This window comes from Pagrus pagrus (assembly GCF_965226575.1).
Source record: "Pagrus pagrus genome assembly, chromosome: 7".
Lineage (NCBI taxonomy): Eukaryota > Metazoa > Chordata > Actinopteri > Spariformes > Sparidae > Pagrus > Pagrus pagrus.
This window is the reverse complement of record NC_140191.1, coordinates 6,787,601-6,803,536: the sequence shown is the minus strand read 5'-3', so window position 1 is coordinate 6,803,536 and position 15,936 is coordinate 6,787,601. Positions and strand designations below refer to the sequence as shown.

The following is a 15,936-nucleotide window of genomic DNA, read 5'->3' as shown; positions in this document are numbered from 1 at the left end:
ATTTGACAACCTGGGAATGAAACTCAACAATCAACTTTCTTTCTCCAGAATCTCTTTCTCTACCTTTAACATTTTACTGCGCAGCTTAACAAAAAGTGGTGGAAAGTAACTTGTGTGTATTTACTAGTGCACTGGTCACATGAACCGGGTGTTTTAACCAGCCCTCGGGGGATCTCCAGTTGCATTTGTGGTGACCAAGTACAATGCTATGATGCATCAGAATCACAATATAACCTTTATTTTTATTATATAAGTATATTTTGCTGATGATACTTTTGAATTTCTACGTTGAATGTAGGACTTTTACTTGTAAACGGTATTTCTTGCATTGTAATACTTGATAATAATACTTCTAATCATGTAAATAAACTACACACTTCTTTCACCACAGGCAACATACCACGTGGTCAGACAGTTAGAAAAGGTTGCAAATCGATTCCCCAGTGTGACCACATCATCTAAACAACAAAGGATGTAAAAGAGAGAGAAAAACTGAGGAGACCTCTCAGACTGCTCGTGTCACCCGTCTTGAAGTCCAGAGTCTCTGTGGCTTTTTGTTACTATTTGATAAATGAAATGTCAACATGACTCAAAAGGAGTAATTGTCAAAACTCACGAAATATGACCCAGGTTGTAAAAAAAATGACTGCCCTTTAGCCAGTAACTCTAAAATAAGTGTTTACACACGACAACAGGACCAAATGTAAATCCCAGATTCACACATTGCATTGTGGGTATGTACCCTCAGCTCACAGCCACCGGGCTGGGATTTCACCTCAGTGGGTGTTTTTAGGTCCTGCACAGAGTAGCATTTCAGTGTCTAGTTTGTGGTTTGGTTGTTTGTTTGTAATGACACAGAGTGAAACTTGATCAATGATTGCTTAAATACCATGGTACACTGACCCTAAATCATGTGTCAGGGGTCTGCCATTCAAACCCCCAACCTTTATACAAAATTGCAACAGTGGTGTCTGGGTAATTTCCAGTGGCATACTTTACATGTATGATAACGAAAGTGGGTGTAACACGTTTCAGGTTAACAGCGTGGCAGAGTTACACGATGACCGGTGTGTCACTGAGTTTATCATGATGCCAGCTGACACATTCACCTAAATACATTTATTTTGCACCTTTTTGAATCTGGGATCTGCAGTTGGAAAAACTACAGCTGTTTCCATAGTGGGCTAGAGCTGTTGATAATCAATGTTGATAATCAATTAATCCTATAAGTCATTTTTTGAAGCAAAAATGTCATTTGCCGGTTCCAGCTTCTTAAATTTTAAGGTTTTGCTGCTTTTCTTTGTCATTTATGAAAGTGAATAAAGAGTATTTGGGTTTTGGACAGTTGCTTGACCAAAAGAGGCAATTTGAAGATGTTTCTTTGGGCTCTGAGTATTTTTGATTATTCTGCACGATTTATTATATTAATCATGAAAATAATCGCCAGATTAATCGATAATGAAAATAATCGTCAACTGCAGCCCTATAGTGGGCTGAAGCATCTTGCATCTGCTTCTAAATCACAACCTCACTTGCACTTGTCCTGTAACCACTAATATGTTTATTACTCCAAATGCAAATCAGTCATTTAATACAAACAATATCCCATCAGGTCTTATTAACTGAAAACTGAAAACTGATGCTCAAGAATGTCAAAATTGAATTATGCACTGAAACATTTCATCATTTCCTGTGAATACTGTAGAAATACTGAAATGATGGCTTCATTTAACAAAAGAAGAGGAAGAAAATCCTATCTCTGATCATGTGTCTTCCCCTTTTTCATACTTCATGCATCATTTTGAAATTTCAGCCTCTTAACAGTTTTCTCTCAAAAGCAGTGATCCACAGACCCCTGAGTGAAAACACAACAATCCTAGTATTCTCAGAGACATCACAGGAACATAAAACAATATTTTGACACATATTTAAGACACTAACTGAACTCCCATACTAAATGGTGACTCACCCAGTGTGTGTTGCACTCTCAGTGTCCAAATTCATGTGCTGCTTCTCTCTGAGAGACATGACAGGTTGACAGGGTTTTCCCTTTTACACGGGCTTGTAGTGAAGATGAGATGGAGTTTTTCTCTGTACAGAAAGTTGTGGTTTGACAGAGAGGAGGGAGGAGGCTGTGGTGTAGGTGGCGCTACTTGTAGATATGAAAACTGACAAGTACCACACAAGAACTGGTGTGAAAGTATTAATGGATTAATGAAACCCGAATGCACTTTCATATAATGTGATGCGATAAAAAAAAATCATCGCCTACATTTTCTTTAAAATGAAAGTTAGAGAAAATAGTTTAAAAATGTTTTAAAAATATGTTGAATAAGATGTGAAGGCATGCAGTGACACATAAAGAAGTAGGTCTGTGGTGCGGCCCCTCACTGACACATTCGTGTTTGTTGTGGGTGGTTTGTGATTTCCCACGTTTATAGGCCACGGTCAGAGTTTAACACCTTAACGAATATGACAGGGGCTTTTTCACACTGCATTTGATCTCATGTGTGATGAGGAAATACACGGCATGTCTTTTAAAAATGCAGCACGTTACGGCATCCCTTTGATATGCTGTTGCCTCACTCTGTCTCTCTCCAAAGTCTATTTTCGGAATGAAAGACTCTTTACTTTTACTTTTAAGTATACTATATAAGTATGTAGTTGACTTAACGTCTTAACGTAGCTCCAAAAGAGTACATTCACACCTCTGGAGGAGCTTGAACACGTATTCAGATTTTCGAGTACATGTGTGGTTTTTATTAAAGGGTCAGTTTCATCCACTTTGTCTCTTCTCCTTCCCCTAATCAGTTATGCAACAAAATGCCAAGTCATACTTGTGTAAAAGAAGAGATATCGGGTTAAAATATTACTTTGTTATAAGTGAAAGTCACCTGTTCCAATAGTGCTTGAGTAAAAGTCTTAAAGTATCTGTTATTAAATGTACTTAAGTATCAAGAGTTTAGGGTAAAAGTAAAATTATGCATATATCTACATGTATGCATACTGTATATTGCGGGTCGACCTTATGAGTCTGGTCGATTATCGGATTCAATATTTGGCATTTTTCTGACTATCAGAAACAGTGTTTTTTAAATCTGATTAATTTAAATATGTGCTACTTTGTCCCTGGTTGAAGAATGTAATCTGCAAAGTAACTAAAGTTACACAGTACTTGAGTAAATGTACTTATTCATCACTGGTAAACTTGATGTTGCTACTTGGAGTTTATTTTTTTTCACTGTGCACATAAATAAAAATAAGTCTTAAATAAAAGCTCTTTTAAACTACCAAGAGAACAGTATAAGTAAAATATCCCACACGTTTTCTGACTGTAAGGCTCAGTATGTACAATAACAGCTTAAACATGTGTTATAGCTGTTAAGTATAAATGGTTAAGAAAGCTCCACAAGAGTAGTTTCCTGCTTCATGAAGCGCTTAAAATTTCCATGTTGAAATACCTTTGCATTATCAGATTATCGCACGAGGTTCAATTTTATCACCTTCTTCCTTCCTTCCTGTTCCTTCACAGGGCAGCTATGGGACGAAATGCACATATTTAATGTAACTCGAAGGGTTTTCTTGCTTTTGATCTGAAAAAGTGCACATCACTGGAATGGGATTTTTTACAAGGTTATTTTAAACTGCAAAGAGGACAGATTGACTAAGCTGTGCTACACCAACACCAAGTCAACACAGAGGGTAAATTCCCTTGAATAGTTTTGGGGGGTCATGTTTTTGGCCATGAAGTTTTGTTTGTAGTCATTTTAAGCAACACTAGGTAGTTTTTCGACCTTAAAACAATGTTTCTAAACTCAGTTATGTGGTAGAAAAGTGGTTAATAGGATGAACGGTGACGCCTCTGCAGCCTGAGGGGAGTCGCGCCAGCAGAAACCGCACTGTGTAACTTCTCAGAGCGGGTCGGAGCCTACCTGACGTAAAGGATAAATATTGGACCAGCTTACACTAGGTGGCGCGAGCTGAAAGAAGAAATGGGTTTCAAGACTGATGGCGACCTAGCCTTGATGCTACTGGATTTGTAAATCATATATTACATACATACATATTTATGTGTGTGTGTGTGTATATGTATATATGTGTGTGTGTGTATATGTATATATATGTGTGTATATGTATATATATATGTGTATATGTATATATGTATATATGTATATATATATATATATATATATATCAGTGATCATAATGATGATGAGAAAAGAAAACACATTAACTAAAGGTACTACCTATGCTGGGATTCAAACCCATACTATAGGATGGTTCTGCTCATTAAGGGAGCTGCTCTACCAGGTGAGCTATACATCAACCATAATGTGGCAATGTCTCTACCGTCTTTAAGAGTTGCTGGCGGTAAAACAGCTGGCCCCAGCTGACTTTTATCTTGATCACATCAGCAGGCCTGCATCTTCACGCAGCGGTCGCAGTCAACTCGGCCGTTGTGGCATTTGCCCACATCCCCCTATGGCCAGACCGCCAGACAACGTGCGATCTGTCGAATTTTGGGCCGAGCCCTTCTCTCGCTGAGGCGGGGGCACGTCGGGGCACATCTTGGTGGATGATGTTACCAAGGGGAGCCAGGTCATTTCATTTAGGCTACATAAATTCTTATTATTATTTGTTAAATGTTATTCTTTAAGGGCTACTGACAGGCCTTCACACAAACACACACACACACACACACACACACGCCAAAAAAAATAAAATAAATAAAAATAGCACCGACAAAAGCGCACTTTGGGCATCAAGGAGCAAAGGGGCAGGTGCTTCAGCACCCTCCGCCCCCCCCCCTCTGCACGTGCCTGTAGCATGCTAATGTGCTGTGTAGCCTATATGCTAACAAACTACTACTACTACTACCAACTGCACGTGTACCAAATTCATGTGTATTCATTTTCCCCAGGGATGCTCATACAGCGACAGTATTTACGACACTGGTAACAGATAATTGCGCTTCTCAACCAGCTGGGGGTAGTAATGAGTCCAAACTACCTAGTGTTGCTTTAATTTCTTACCCATGTTTATCATTCGAGGGGCATTTAAGGGTATTGGAGCACATATTAAGATAAAATACTGTTAGATTATCTTGTATGCTGATGTTCATTTGGACAATTGATATGATTTAATGGTAATTATATGTTTTATAGGTTAATTTGTCATTATTTTAGAGATTATATGTGTACTGCATAACGCTGCCTATGGTGTCAGGAATTGTTTAGGTTGGCAGAGTGATACTCCAGTTACAAGTTACAAATGTGAAGTGATGTATGACATCCTCCTGTTCATACTGGCCATATAAGATAGTGGATAGAAGTTGATGTCATCCAAACGCACATTTGTCTGGTGTTAAATTACATCTTTTTGTTTCCTCTGAAAAGTTTCCTTGATGTCGTTCCACAAAATTTTTTTCACTAATTTGACAGACTGCTGGGGCCTCATTTCAGCTTCTGATGATCTTGGGAGTGTATTTTTTTTTTTTTTTACACAGAACAAGGACCGTGTACAAACAAAGCTCATTAGGAAGTGATCTTTTAATGCAACCTTGTCTCCCATAAATTATGTTCATATACAACTAATTCACAACAGCCACACAAATGTTTATCCTAAAACCCATCAGTAAAAATGAACACTGATAAACATCTTATTTGTTTTCCACCACACTATCAGATCCTGCAATGCAATTTCCACTTGTAGTGACTAGTTCATAAAACTTTTTATTAACACTGGTTAAGGTTATGGAAAGTCTGCGGTCTGCAGAGAAAGTTTGCAGTGAGACATACCATGCTCAATTAACTCTCACCCTTTAACCACGACCACAACCTTTTCCTTACACTCGCCCAGTCACCAGAGTTAAAGGAGACATCATGCTCATTTTTAGGTTGGTAATTTTATTTTGGGTTACTACAAGAATACTAGAACTGGAATTTTAGATGCTTTAGTGCTCAAAAAACACATCTGTGTGTTCGAGACGGGGCAGGAGCTAAAACAGAGCGTTTCAGACGGAGGGGGAATACAGTACCGTCTGAAACACTCTGTTTTAGCTCCTGCCCCGTCCCGAACACACGCTCGAGACAGCACCGGCAGTGTGCCAAACTAATTATGCAAATGTGTGTCATGGTGACATGGTAGCATGGTGTCACAAAGTCATGGAGGCAGTGTTTTCTGTGGGAGAGAGGAGCTTCTGTTGGTGCAGACTTTGACCTTTTAAACATGCAAAATCTTTTACATGCACAACAACCTATAGCACACTGAAGGAAAGGTGAAAAGGCATTAGCAAAATAGGTCTCCTTTAAGTTTCCATTGTGAGCTTCTACAAACCTGGGACAAGTAAAATTTGTAGGTTTTACATGCGTCATATCTACATTTCTACAAAACTAAATCTAACCCTAACCAAGAGGTTTTTGTGCCTAAACCTAACCAGACCTTTAGCAGAGCATTGCCACAACATAAAATGGAAAATTGAACATAAAGAAACGTAAGGTTTCAACGTATAAAATGTTCGTTTTTCAACATATGGCTGCAGAAATGTGCATTGCCAATGTTGGAGCACTTTCTTTACACAACAGCAAGGTGAGAAATTAAACTTCACCAGCAGCTGCCTTTAAAGGTTTTATCATCAAAACATATGTATATGGGTAAAGAGGAGCAAATGATAGAAAACTTCCAAACTAGTTTTTATTTACTTTCTCCCACAGAACAGCCTCGGCTAAGGCGAGGAAGAGAAAAATGCATGATATCAAATTTGCTACAAGACACAGAAACACTTACTTACTTACGTCCTTATTGTTTGATTTATTCACACTATTCAAACTCTTTACAATCGGGTAGAACAAAACGTTTCAACCGAACATAAACCAGCCAGCGATTACGTCTTTTAGCACAATGTAACAGGTTTGTTTTGGGATCAGTTTGAACTTGAGGAATGATCACAGCAAGCAAAAAATGTTTCAATGCACACCAGGGCGGCAGACTATTAATTTAAGACAAGCTTGAAAAATTGTGAACCTATCCTTTAAAGTGGACCCAGTTGCACTGAAGCAGCTGCTTTGCTTTCACTTTTAGCCACGTCCTGAGAGCACTTGTAATGTACAGTGAAGAGCGATGGTAAGAGGAATAAAGTCACTGTATTTCAGTCGTACACTCAGAGATGAGGATGAGAAATCTTGGTATGAAAACAGAAGTGAGAGCTGGGTTTTGAAGAAAGCAGTGTGAGACAGACACTGAGGATCAATTTCCATTTCACTTTACTGCGTTCGGTTTCACGTTCCATGGGACATCCCCAACCAGCCAGTCTATGTTCTCCTGGATTTTGTAAATGTCACCAACTTTCTCCTGTATTATCTCTGTCGAGCACACACATGCAAACAAACACACACACCTACACATGCAACATGAAAGAGCGGTGGGCTGAATGTGGGCTGTTCGGTGCTGTCCTCGCTCGAATCAAACAGAGGGCACGAGCACGTCTGTCGCTCATGTATATTGCCTGTATTAGTGACAGTGTTTGATCGAAACTGAGTTCTTCTTATCAAATCCACATCATTTCCCCAAAAGGTTCATTGTCAGTTGTCAGCATCTCAGATACTGTCTAGATTTCACAGTGATTACAAACGATCAGTGTTGAAATACAGAAGTGTGTGACCCTGGACTGAGCCACTGAAAACCACATTGTTTTTTAGTTTAAGGTCATTAGTTGTTTCGTCAAAGTACAACTGAATGGGAACATTATGTCAGTGGTCAGTCCCATAGCTCGGCTGCAGACCACATGAGTAATCATATGAAGTTCTGCTTTTCAAGACAACACTGGAATAAGCATGTATATATTGTAAGATCCATAAATGACGCTTAGAGCTTAAAGGAACAGTTCACCCACAGTCGAAAATTCAGTCATCATCCTCTGACCCCCATGTCGATGGTTGAGTTACGTTTTTTAGTCCATCAAACATTTGTGGAGCTTCACAGCAAAACAGTGTTGCAGCATTCTCCTAAACACCAGAGGTTAGATGGAGACAGAAAACAGCTAGTCTGGCATAATCCAAGTCTCCAAAAGCAGAGAAAGCCCAAACTGATATGAAAAGACGATGTTTACTCCCTTTTTTTTAAGCCAAAATCCTGTAGCTGTTAAGCTAAAAGTGAAGTTGGTGCACAAGCTCGAACGCACGAACATTTGGTCCATGTGTTTCTGGACAGTGATCCTCTGGTGAACAGTGTTCACCGGACTGCACAGAGGGATTCAGGTGAGCTCATGTAGTGGAAATCTGCGGGAAGTTAGCAACACGGCTACGGCTAACAGGCTGGCTACTGTCCAAAGCATGAAACAGCCGTAAAAATCCCAAGTAACTCTGATCTCAGTGGCATGAAAAGCAGAGTAAAACACCCAGTTGTATTTATAATTGGGAAGATTTTGTGACTCACTGTTATAGTAGAAAGAATGCTGGTTTTGAACCGTCTCGAGTCCCGTTGATGAGGGGGAACAGTAGCCAGAGAACAGACACAACACCGGAGCACTAGATCAAGTGCATGCCCATCCGCTAACCTCCATCAGCAGGGCTCTTTTTCCTCTGCTGTGCAGTTTCCTCACTTATTAAAGCTATTTCACTGTTATCCGGGGATACAACCGGGGGAAAAAATGCCTCTTCCTGTTTTGGTTGCGCAATGGAAGACTTGTCTCACACGTCTGTGGCATAAACTTTCTTCTTGCTCTGAAAATCAGGCCCAGTGGCGGGCTGGCTATCATAGTGAGATTGAGGTTATAGTGAAACAATCTATATGAGGATGGTATAATTGTTTTACAGTCGTCATGCCACGGTCACACATACGCGAATGTAGGAGAATGAAAATCGTCTGCCGGTGCTGAATGTGGGCGGTGAAGAATTTGAGGCCTCTCAGTTTGCTGGTTTGTCCATCTGAGGTGTCAGGCACACACATTTTTGCTATTGGTGGTGGATAGGAGGCGAATGTTGATTTTGTGGGCGGATCACTTACACTTTGCAATCAGTATTTACTTTGCAATGATAAGTAGAAGCAAAAAAGTCGTCCAATAGCCAGTTTAAGTAGGCTTTGGACTGCAGGACTTTAACTTGTAATGGAGTGTATTTACATTGTGGTGCCCTGACAGTGAGTTGTAAATAAGGATCAGATGACACACTGGAGTTCATCTACCAAGCAGAGACCAATTATGGGAAACCAGCCAGAGAAAGTAACTGTGGGGAATTCAACTTCTGTTTTTATTGTGTTTTCATCTCCATAAGCATTTCCACCACCCCGGCCGATCCCTTAAACATGTGTGTTACTAAGTGACTAAGCTGTGTTGACTAAATACATGTTTGACGAAATGACAGTCGTGATGTGTCACCGTCTCTGGGACACGTTCAGTGTTGACGAGGCGCAGCGGAACAATGATTTCACAATCTTGTTATTTTGTTTGTTTCCAGAGTAAAGGTGAGTTATAAGGAAGGCGGAAGAGGATGTAAATTATGGGTTGCTGTCCTAACGACAAGAGCATAAACACAAATTAATTGCCGCTACCATAATTATCCTTTCGCCCGTGAATAAACTGCTGTTGCTTAGGAACGTAATACATGCACTTCCTACGCAGGAGAGACATTTTTCCAGGGGACAAACTGACCAGAAGCTGGGTGTTAATAACAAAACTGTGTATGGATAAAACCTGTTTTACATCAGACAATAACATCATCAGAATTCCATCACATTGGTGTGACAAGTTATGTCAACAGGTATTTCTGTTCAGTGGCACCATGGGAATTTCCCAGGTTTTTGCTGAGTGGTTGTGGGTGGATCCTCCCCCACAAAGGTGTTTTTGTCAACTCAAGCTATCGTGCCTTTGGTTATTTGGACTGAAAGTGACAGGGATAATGGGTGGATGAACACACAATCGAGAGCCACAACATGGCTGGCTTCTTTTTTTCAATGTTTTTATAGAATTCACAGAATTATGTTTTTTGACACCACATATCACTCGTTTATATGACGTAATCTGATGTTTGAGAAACATGTTTGCTTGCTTTATTTGTTGAACTTTTAAAGGGAAATCAACTGATTATCTTGTTCTCATTCAGGATGTCCACGGCTCCAGCAGCATCCTGAACCAAGAGCCTGCAATTTAAACCAGCAAGTACAGAACAGGTTGAATATGAATCATTGAAATAAAAATGGAAGTAAAATGTAAAAATCATGCCTACCTCAGTGATTATATTCCGGTGCAAAACTCTGTAAATGCAGAGATAATTGTTAGATTCATAAAGAAACATTTGACATTCATGAGAATCATCTTCTATGAAAAGAAATGTTATTAATCCTCTTAACAACAAACCTTTCTCTTGAGGCAGTGTGACGTTTACTGTCATGTTGTTACAAGCTGCGTTTGACAGAAACGCTGACACCGCATCAGTGTTGACGTCACTCTGGCGAGCTGCAGTAAAAGGAAATCGACAAATTAAAGACGCAGTAGACAGTTTGATCGCTGTCAAACATTCACAACCATCACATGGAGTGTCTGTTTAAAGAACCTCATTAGGTGTAATAGACCGTATCACATGGCAGCCATTTTCCTCTCATATCACACTCAGGGTGGAAAGCTCAGATGTTGGTTACACATCTTATAAGTTAACTGCTTTCTGATTGATTAGTGACAGAACAGTGAAAGTCTGGAGGGAAAACAGGCTTAAAACACATATTTCATAAACCCCCTTAGCTTTTGTTAGACACGGCTAATGTTACCATTCAACCACTTCCTAGCTAGAAAGTTGTGAATTAATTTGAAAATTTGAATGTAAATCTTGGACAGATTTATTCAAACCTGAAAGTGAAAGGCACCGGATGTAATCAGATAGAGTGGTGCAGTTATGAGTCCTAAAACACAGAAATCAGTCAGCATTCTTTGCTCTTACGGTTCCCTCGTCTCAAAGTCAGTGAGTTTTTTTTTATTGGTTTTCAGTTAAATGCCTGAAATCTTGTGGCCACCACAGGCTTAAGATATTTACAAGTTTTGTTCTACGACATAAAATACATCATCAAATGTCCTACAGTTGAATTATAAAGTGCTTTTATGTCTTAAAAATGGTCATCACACTTGACTCATCTACTCACTTGTCCGTCTTTACAGGCCGACTTTAGTTACAAACTGTCCTAACTCTCACTTTACAACTTCTACATTGATCAGTTCATAGAAAACGTGTATAGTGATTGTGTGGTAAGACACTTTGTGGTGTGACGTTTAAGTCATGCGTCCACAATGTAGTCTGTTTATAGCCCAACATTATCTTTTCACTTCTAGCGATTTAATTTACGCTCCCAAAATCCCAAAAGTGGTGTTCATCTGTGAAGATTACCTTGTTGAACAAAACGTGTCAGTACCATAAACTTGTGTTTGCTTCAGAGCTCATTTACGGTGATGATCCAAAATCTAATTCAGTGTAGCACTCTTGTCACAGAGAGAAAGACAACAAGACCAAAGTAGAAGAGTTAATGCTATATCGATGAAAGCACTTAATGAGAAATCCAATCTAGCTAAAACAAAATTCATTTGACAGGTTATTCTCTCGCTGTTTTCTGCAAATGAAAAACATCCATTAGGGTGAATCATCATCTTGGTAATTCATTTTGTTGACTTGATGAAGCAGCTAAATCCAATTGTGATGCTTAGGAGAGTAGTATTAACTGCCATCTTCGCTTTGGACAGAAAAGGTTTTAAATGATAGATTTCAATGTAAGTTATTTCAACATAGTGTAAATACTAAAAGTATTTTAGTAAACTATTCAAACCATTTTTCTCAGTGTTACTCCTTCTGTAGGGAAGCACAAAACACAGATTATGCAGGACAAGCTTATGAATATTTAACGTTATCTACAGATGGTGGCCTGCTAGTGGGGGAGAGGGCTGATATAAAAGTTACTTGCAAACTGATAGCTTACCATACATCATGAATCTGTTGAGGGAGTCCTCTGAGTCATATGGACTAAGAGGTGGCTCTATTTCTTGTAAAATGATGCACTCAGCGCAGTTGGCCCACTTGCCGCTCCACAGCAGGCTCCAGCGAAACGTCCTTCCTGGATCAAAACAAGGAGACAGCATCTGTAGTGACTCTGGACAAGGTCGACATACTGCACCCCCAAAAGGCCAGAAGACGAATCATTGTCTTGGTCTACAGCTGCTTTCTCTTGGTTGGATCAGTTCACCAATAACCTTTGATGGTTTGAAGGTCAAGGCTGGATTATCAAGCAGGCAGCTTTAAGCTTACTGTGTGTCAACAGGTTTGTTGTTGGGAGTGTGCACCATTAAAGCACAGCATCAACTGGCATTATGATAACTTGCTCTCTGGCGTGGGTCAGATAAGGCCACATCCAGAAGCTGGTAGCTTATCAGAAGCTTAAAAGTAGTCTGAAAAGTCTGAAAACAGGGGAAACTTTTAAAGATTTTCCACAATTTACACCATGTCTCATTATTTTTGCTGCCGGACAAGGTACTTTCTCTCTTTGTCAAGTTTTGACACCTGTTAAGCACCTGTTTTGCACAGTAAGCTCAATTCAACACAGCATTAAAAACTGCGCATTTCGGAAATAATCTTTTCCTGGCAAACTGTAGCTACATGTGTCCGGTCATATAAATACTGTGTATAACCTTTATTTAACATTGTCACATTGGGATGAAACAAGCATCAAAAACAGCAATTAGATAGCAGCGACTGTGACAGGACGACATCAGATCAGCAACACAAAATACAACACAAATACGTTTCATAATTAAGAGCATAAACAAGGCAACATTATTCAGGCATGTGCGAAACAACAGCAGCTAGCAGAGATTGATTCATTTCTAAAAATTAATTTAAAGAAACTAAAAGTCTCAAATCTGCACCTGGTAGTCACTCCAGGTTTGTTTTGCCAACCTCTGTGTAGAAGAATAAGGCTTGAAAAGTTCGCAATTACATTTACCTGATGTTGTTTTGATTTGTTTTTGTGATTTATTCAGGGGCCTATATACATTTTTAAGACTGTAAAACCACCAAAGTAAAAGTAACTTTAGTGGTGAGCTTTAGCGTTACAGAGCTAACAGAAATACTCAGGGGTTTTTCCCACCCTGCTAAGAATACAATTCTGGGAAAGTTACTGAATCCCTGTAATGCTTTGGTGTAGTGTGTGCGGTCTCAAAATTGCCCTCCGAAACCCCATACCTGCTGCCGTATCTGACGTATGTACAGTGTGTGCTTTGAGCATCTGTGAATGCAGGTGGCTCTAGTTACCTTCCAATACCATATCATCCCTGTCAGGACGTATGTGATAGGTCCAGGATTGTTTCACGCAGTCGTCTCCCCTAAAAAACACATTTAAAAAATAAAACACACATTTAGCTTGAAGCGGTTTTATATTTTATAAGATAATGACACAATAAGAGGACATTAAGACTTTCATTTTTGAAGCAAACATACATGTCACTTCCCTTATTCTGGTGTCTTTTTGTGGTCTTGGGTTTTCTTGTTTCTGTTTCATGTTGTGTTTTAAACATGCTGCAGTTTCATACATGTATATGAAATGTGTTACATAATTATTAATTGATATGATTGGTTTGGACAGAGCTCATTTTGGCTTTGACTTTACTGTCTTTTGAGAAAGATAAGGAACAATTTTGCTGGCTATGTAAAGTCTAGATTTAAGTCCTATGTCTCTATCTGAGTTACATAAGCAAAGACGACCATCAGGAATTACAATAGTTATTCTTAATGCCTGTCACCGGGTCAGATTAAAAAATTTACAAATTGGCCGATATTCTTATACATGACACACGTTGTTTTGCAGTGATTCCTCACATACGGTTATCAAAGATAGCAAAAGTATATAATAAGCAAAAAACCTTGTATTTAATAATTTTTTGGCATTTTACCATTGAACAGATGCATGATGGCGGCTGGTTATTTTACAGTTTCACAATATAATTCATTGTCCAAAATGACATTAGAGCACTGAGACAATAAACTTCACGAGTTGTGAATGAGACTCAAATATCAGCTTTTCCACAAAGTGGACCTTTAAACTTTATTCTATTGACTTAGTACCAACTGAAGTGTTGCAATAGCTTCGTATTTTTGTAAACTCTAATGTTCTTGCTGAGTAGTTTAGATGTGTGTTAAAAAAACAACAACATTTGAACTTCCTTTTACTTTAATTTCTTCTTGTTTAGACTTTCAGGTGTTGGGATTTATTCCCTGTGAGGTAGTGCTAGTGTCTCACATGCGCATGTTTCCGGTCAGAAGCAGCGTGTCATTGGCTGTCTTCTCCAAGGTGAACCAAAGGTTGTCCAGTTGTCTGAACTTCTGGATGTCAGCCTCTCTGTGACTGACTGCAGCTTGAAAGTACCATTTCCCCAGATACTAAAACAGACGGAGACACAGAGAGGTGGTATTGCAGCATGAGGTGGTGTCAGCGACGCAGGAACGGAAAAATTCTCATTAGGTAGAAGCCCACAACTTGCAGCAAAGAACAGAGGGGGTGGAAAGTGCGTCTGTGTGGCCGTCACTTATGCCTATCTTGGTTAAATCTCTACGTATCTGCAGCAACTGTGTAAAGCCAACGCATTACTTACACAAAAGACCCACTTAGCCAGAGGGTATATGTTGACATTATAGTTTAAATGCATGAATCAAAGATTAGATAATTTGCCTCAAAATTCAGTTTCCATGGAAAATCATTTATATGTATCTAAATAAATAATCCATTATGACATTATACTTGGTTATGGTTTGAGTTTCTTTGGCATTTTGATGAACAGAAAATCTAGATTTTGTTTCTTACCTCCGATTGGTTGATAGTCTTGACAAACAACTGCTCAGGTAGTGAGCAAGGAACGATGGCCTGAGACAAAAAACTATACAAGGAAAGAAAATATGAAAATACTTCTTTGAACATAACTGCAACCTGAGCACTAACTCTTCAATTCACAATGAACCCGATCAAACACCTGTTAATCCTCAGGGTACTCTGAGTTTCTGTAATGTTTCAACATGTCCCTTTTAAAAGAGTGTGGGTGTAGGTAAATTATTAACAAGAGCTGATCTTTAAAGCAGGAGGAGAACGTTGATTAAATATGTGGTGTCTCTGTCCTTTTAGTGTAAAGACTGAGATTTAGGATAAACACATTTACAGTCAAATGAATCACTCTTTCACACAACAGGTTTTGTTCCAAAATCTGCTCGAAGGAGAAACTTGGTTAAAAGCACTCCTCTGGAGGCCTGCTGAGTCATCGTTTTCTTGTAGGAGGTGGTGGTTTCTTTTAAGCCACTTAATTATAGAACGTTTCCTACTATTGGAAAAAAAAACACGCCTAACCTCAAGGATCTGTTTTGAAAAACAGAGCATTGCAAATTTCTTGTAGGTTGATCTGTCCCTACTGAAGAACTCCCACTCGCTGCCTGTCAACATTCATCAACTACCAATCATTAACTCCTTGTTTGAGGTTAATGGTGACCTTTTGTCATCCCACACTAGTGTTTGTCTATCTTTATCAAGTGCTAAAAAAAAATATGCTAATACTTTTCGACATTAAAAACAGCACAGAGACAATATATTTAGTGTTTTTTCAATTTATTTTTTTGTAAATATATGCCTGTTCTGAATTTAAGCCAACACGTTTCAAACAAGTTTGGATGGGTCAACAAAAGACTGGGAAAGTTGTGAAATGCTCCAAAAACACCTGTTTGGAACATTACACAGGTAAACAGGTGACAGTGTTATGATTGATTATGAAAGGGGCGTCCTTGAAAGGCTCAGTTGTCCACAAGTAAGGACAGAGCAGGGTTCACCTCTTTGTGAAACACGCGATTGAATAATTAATACATACTAGAAAACACTGTGTGAACCTGTTGTCTGTAAACAGTCAGTTTGCATATGATTGCGTTGCATTTT

General features: G+C 39.1%; 1 protein-coding gene across 1 annotated transcript; it reads right to left on the bottom strand.

Moving 5' to 3' along the window:
* Positions 1–4,411: 4,411 nt before the first annotated feature.
* On the bottom strand, positions 4,412–14,940 carry apom (apolipoprotein M; the record flags this gene model as incomplete). Its single annotated transcript, XM_084357594.1, has 6 exons — positions 4,412–4,480; positions 11,821–11,825; positions 11,953–12,087; positions 13,281–13,351; positions 14,266–14,405; positions 14,827–14,940. The coding sequence occupies 6 exons, from the start codon at positions 14,938–14,940 to the stop codon at positions 4,412–4,414; spliced, it is 534 nt and encodes a 177-aa protein (XP_084213720.1).
* Positions 14,941–15,936: the final 996 nt, after the last annotated feature.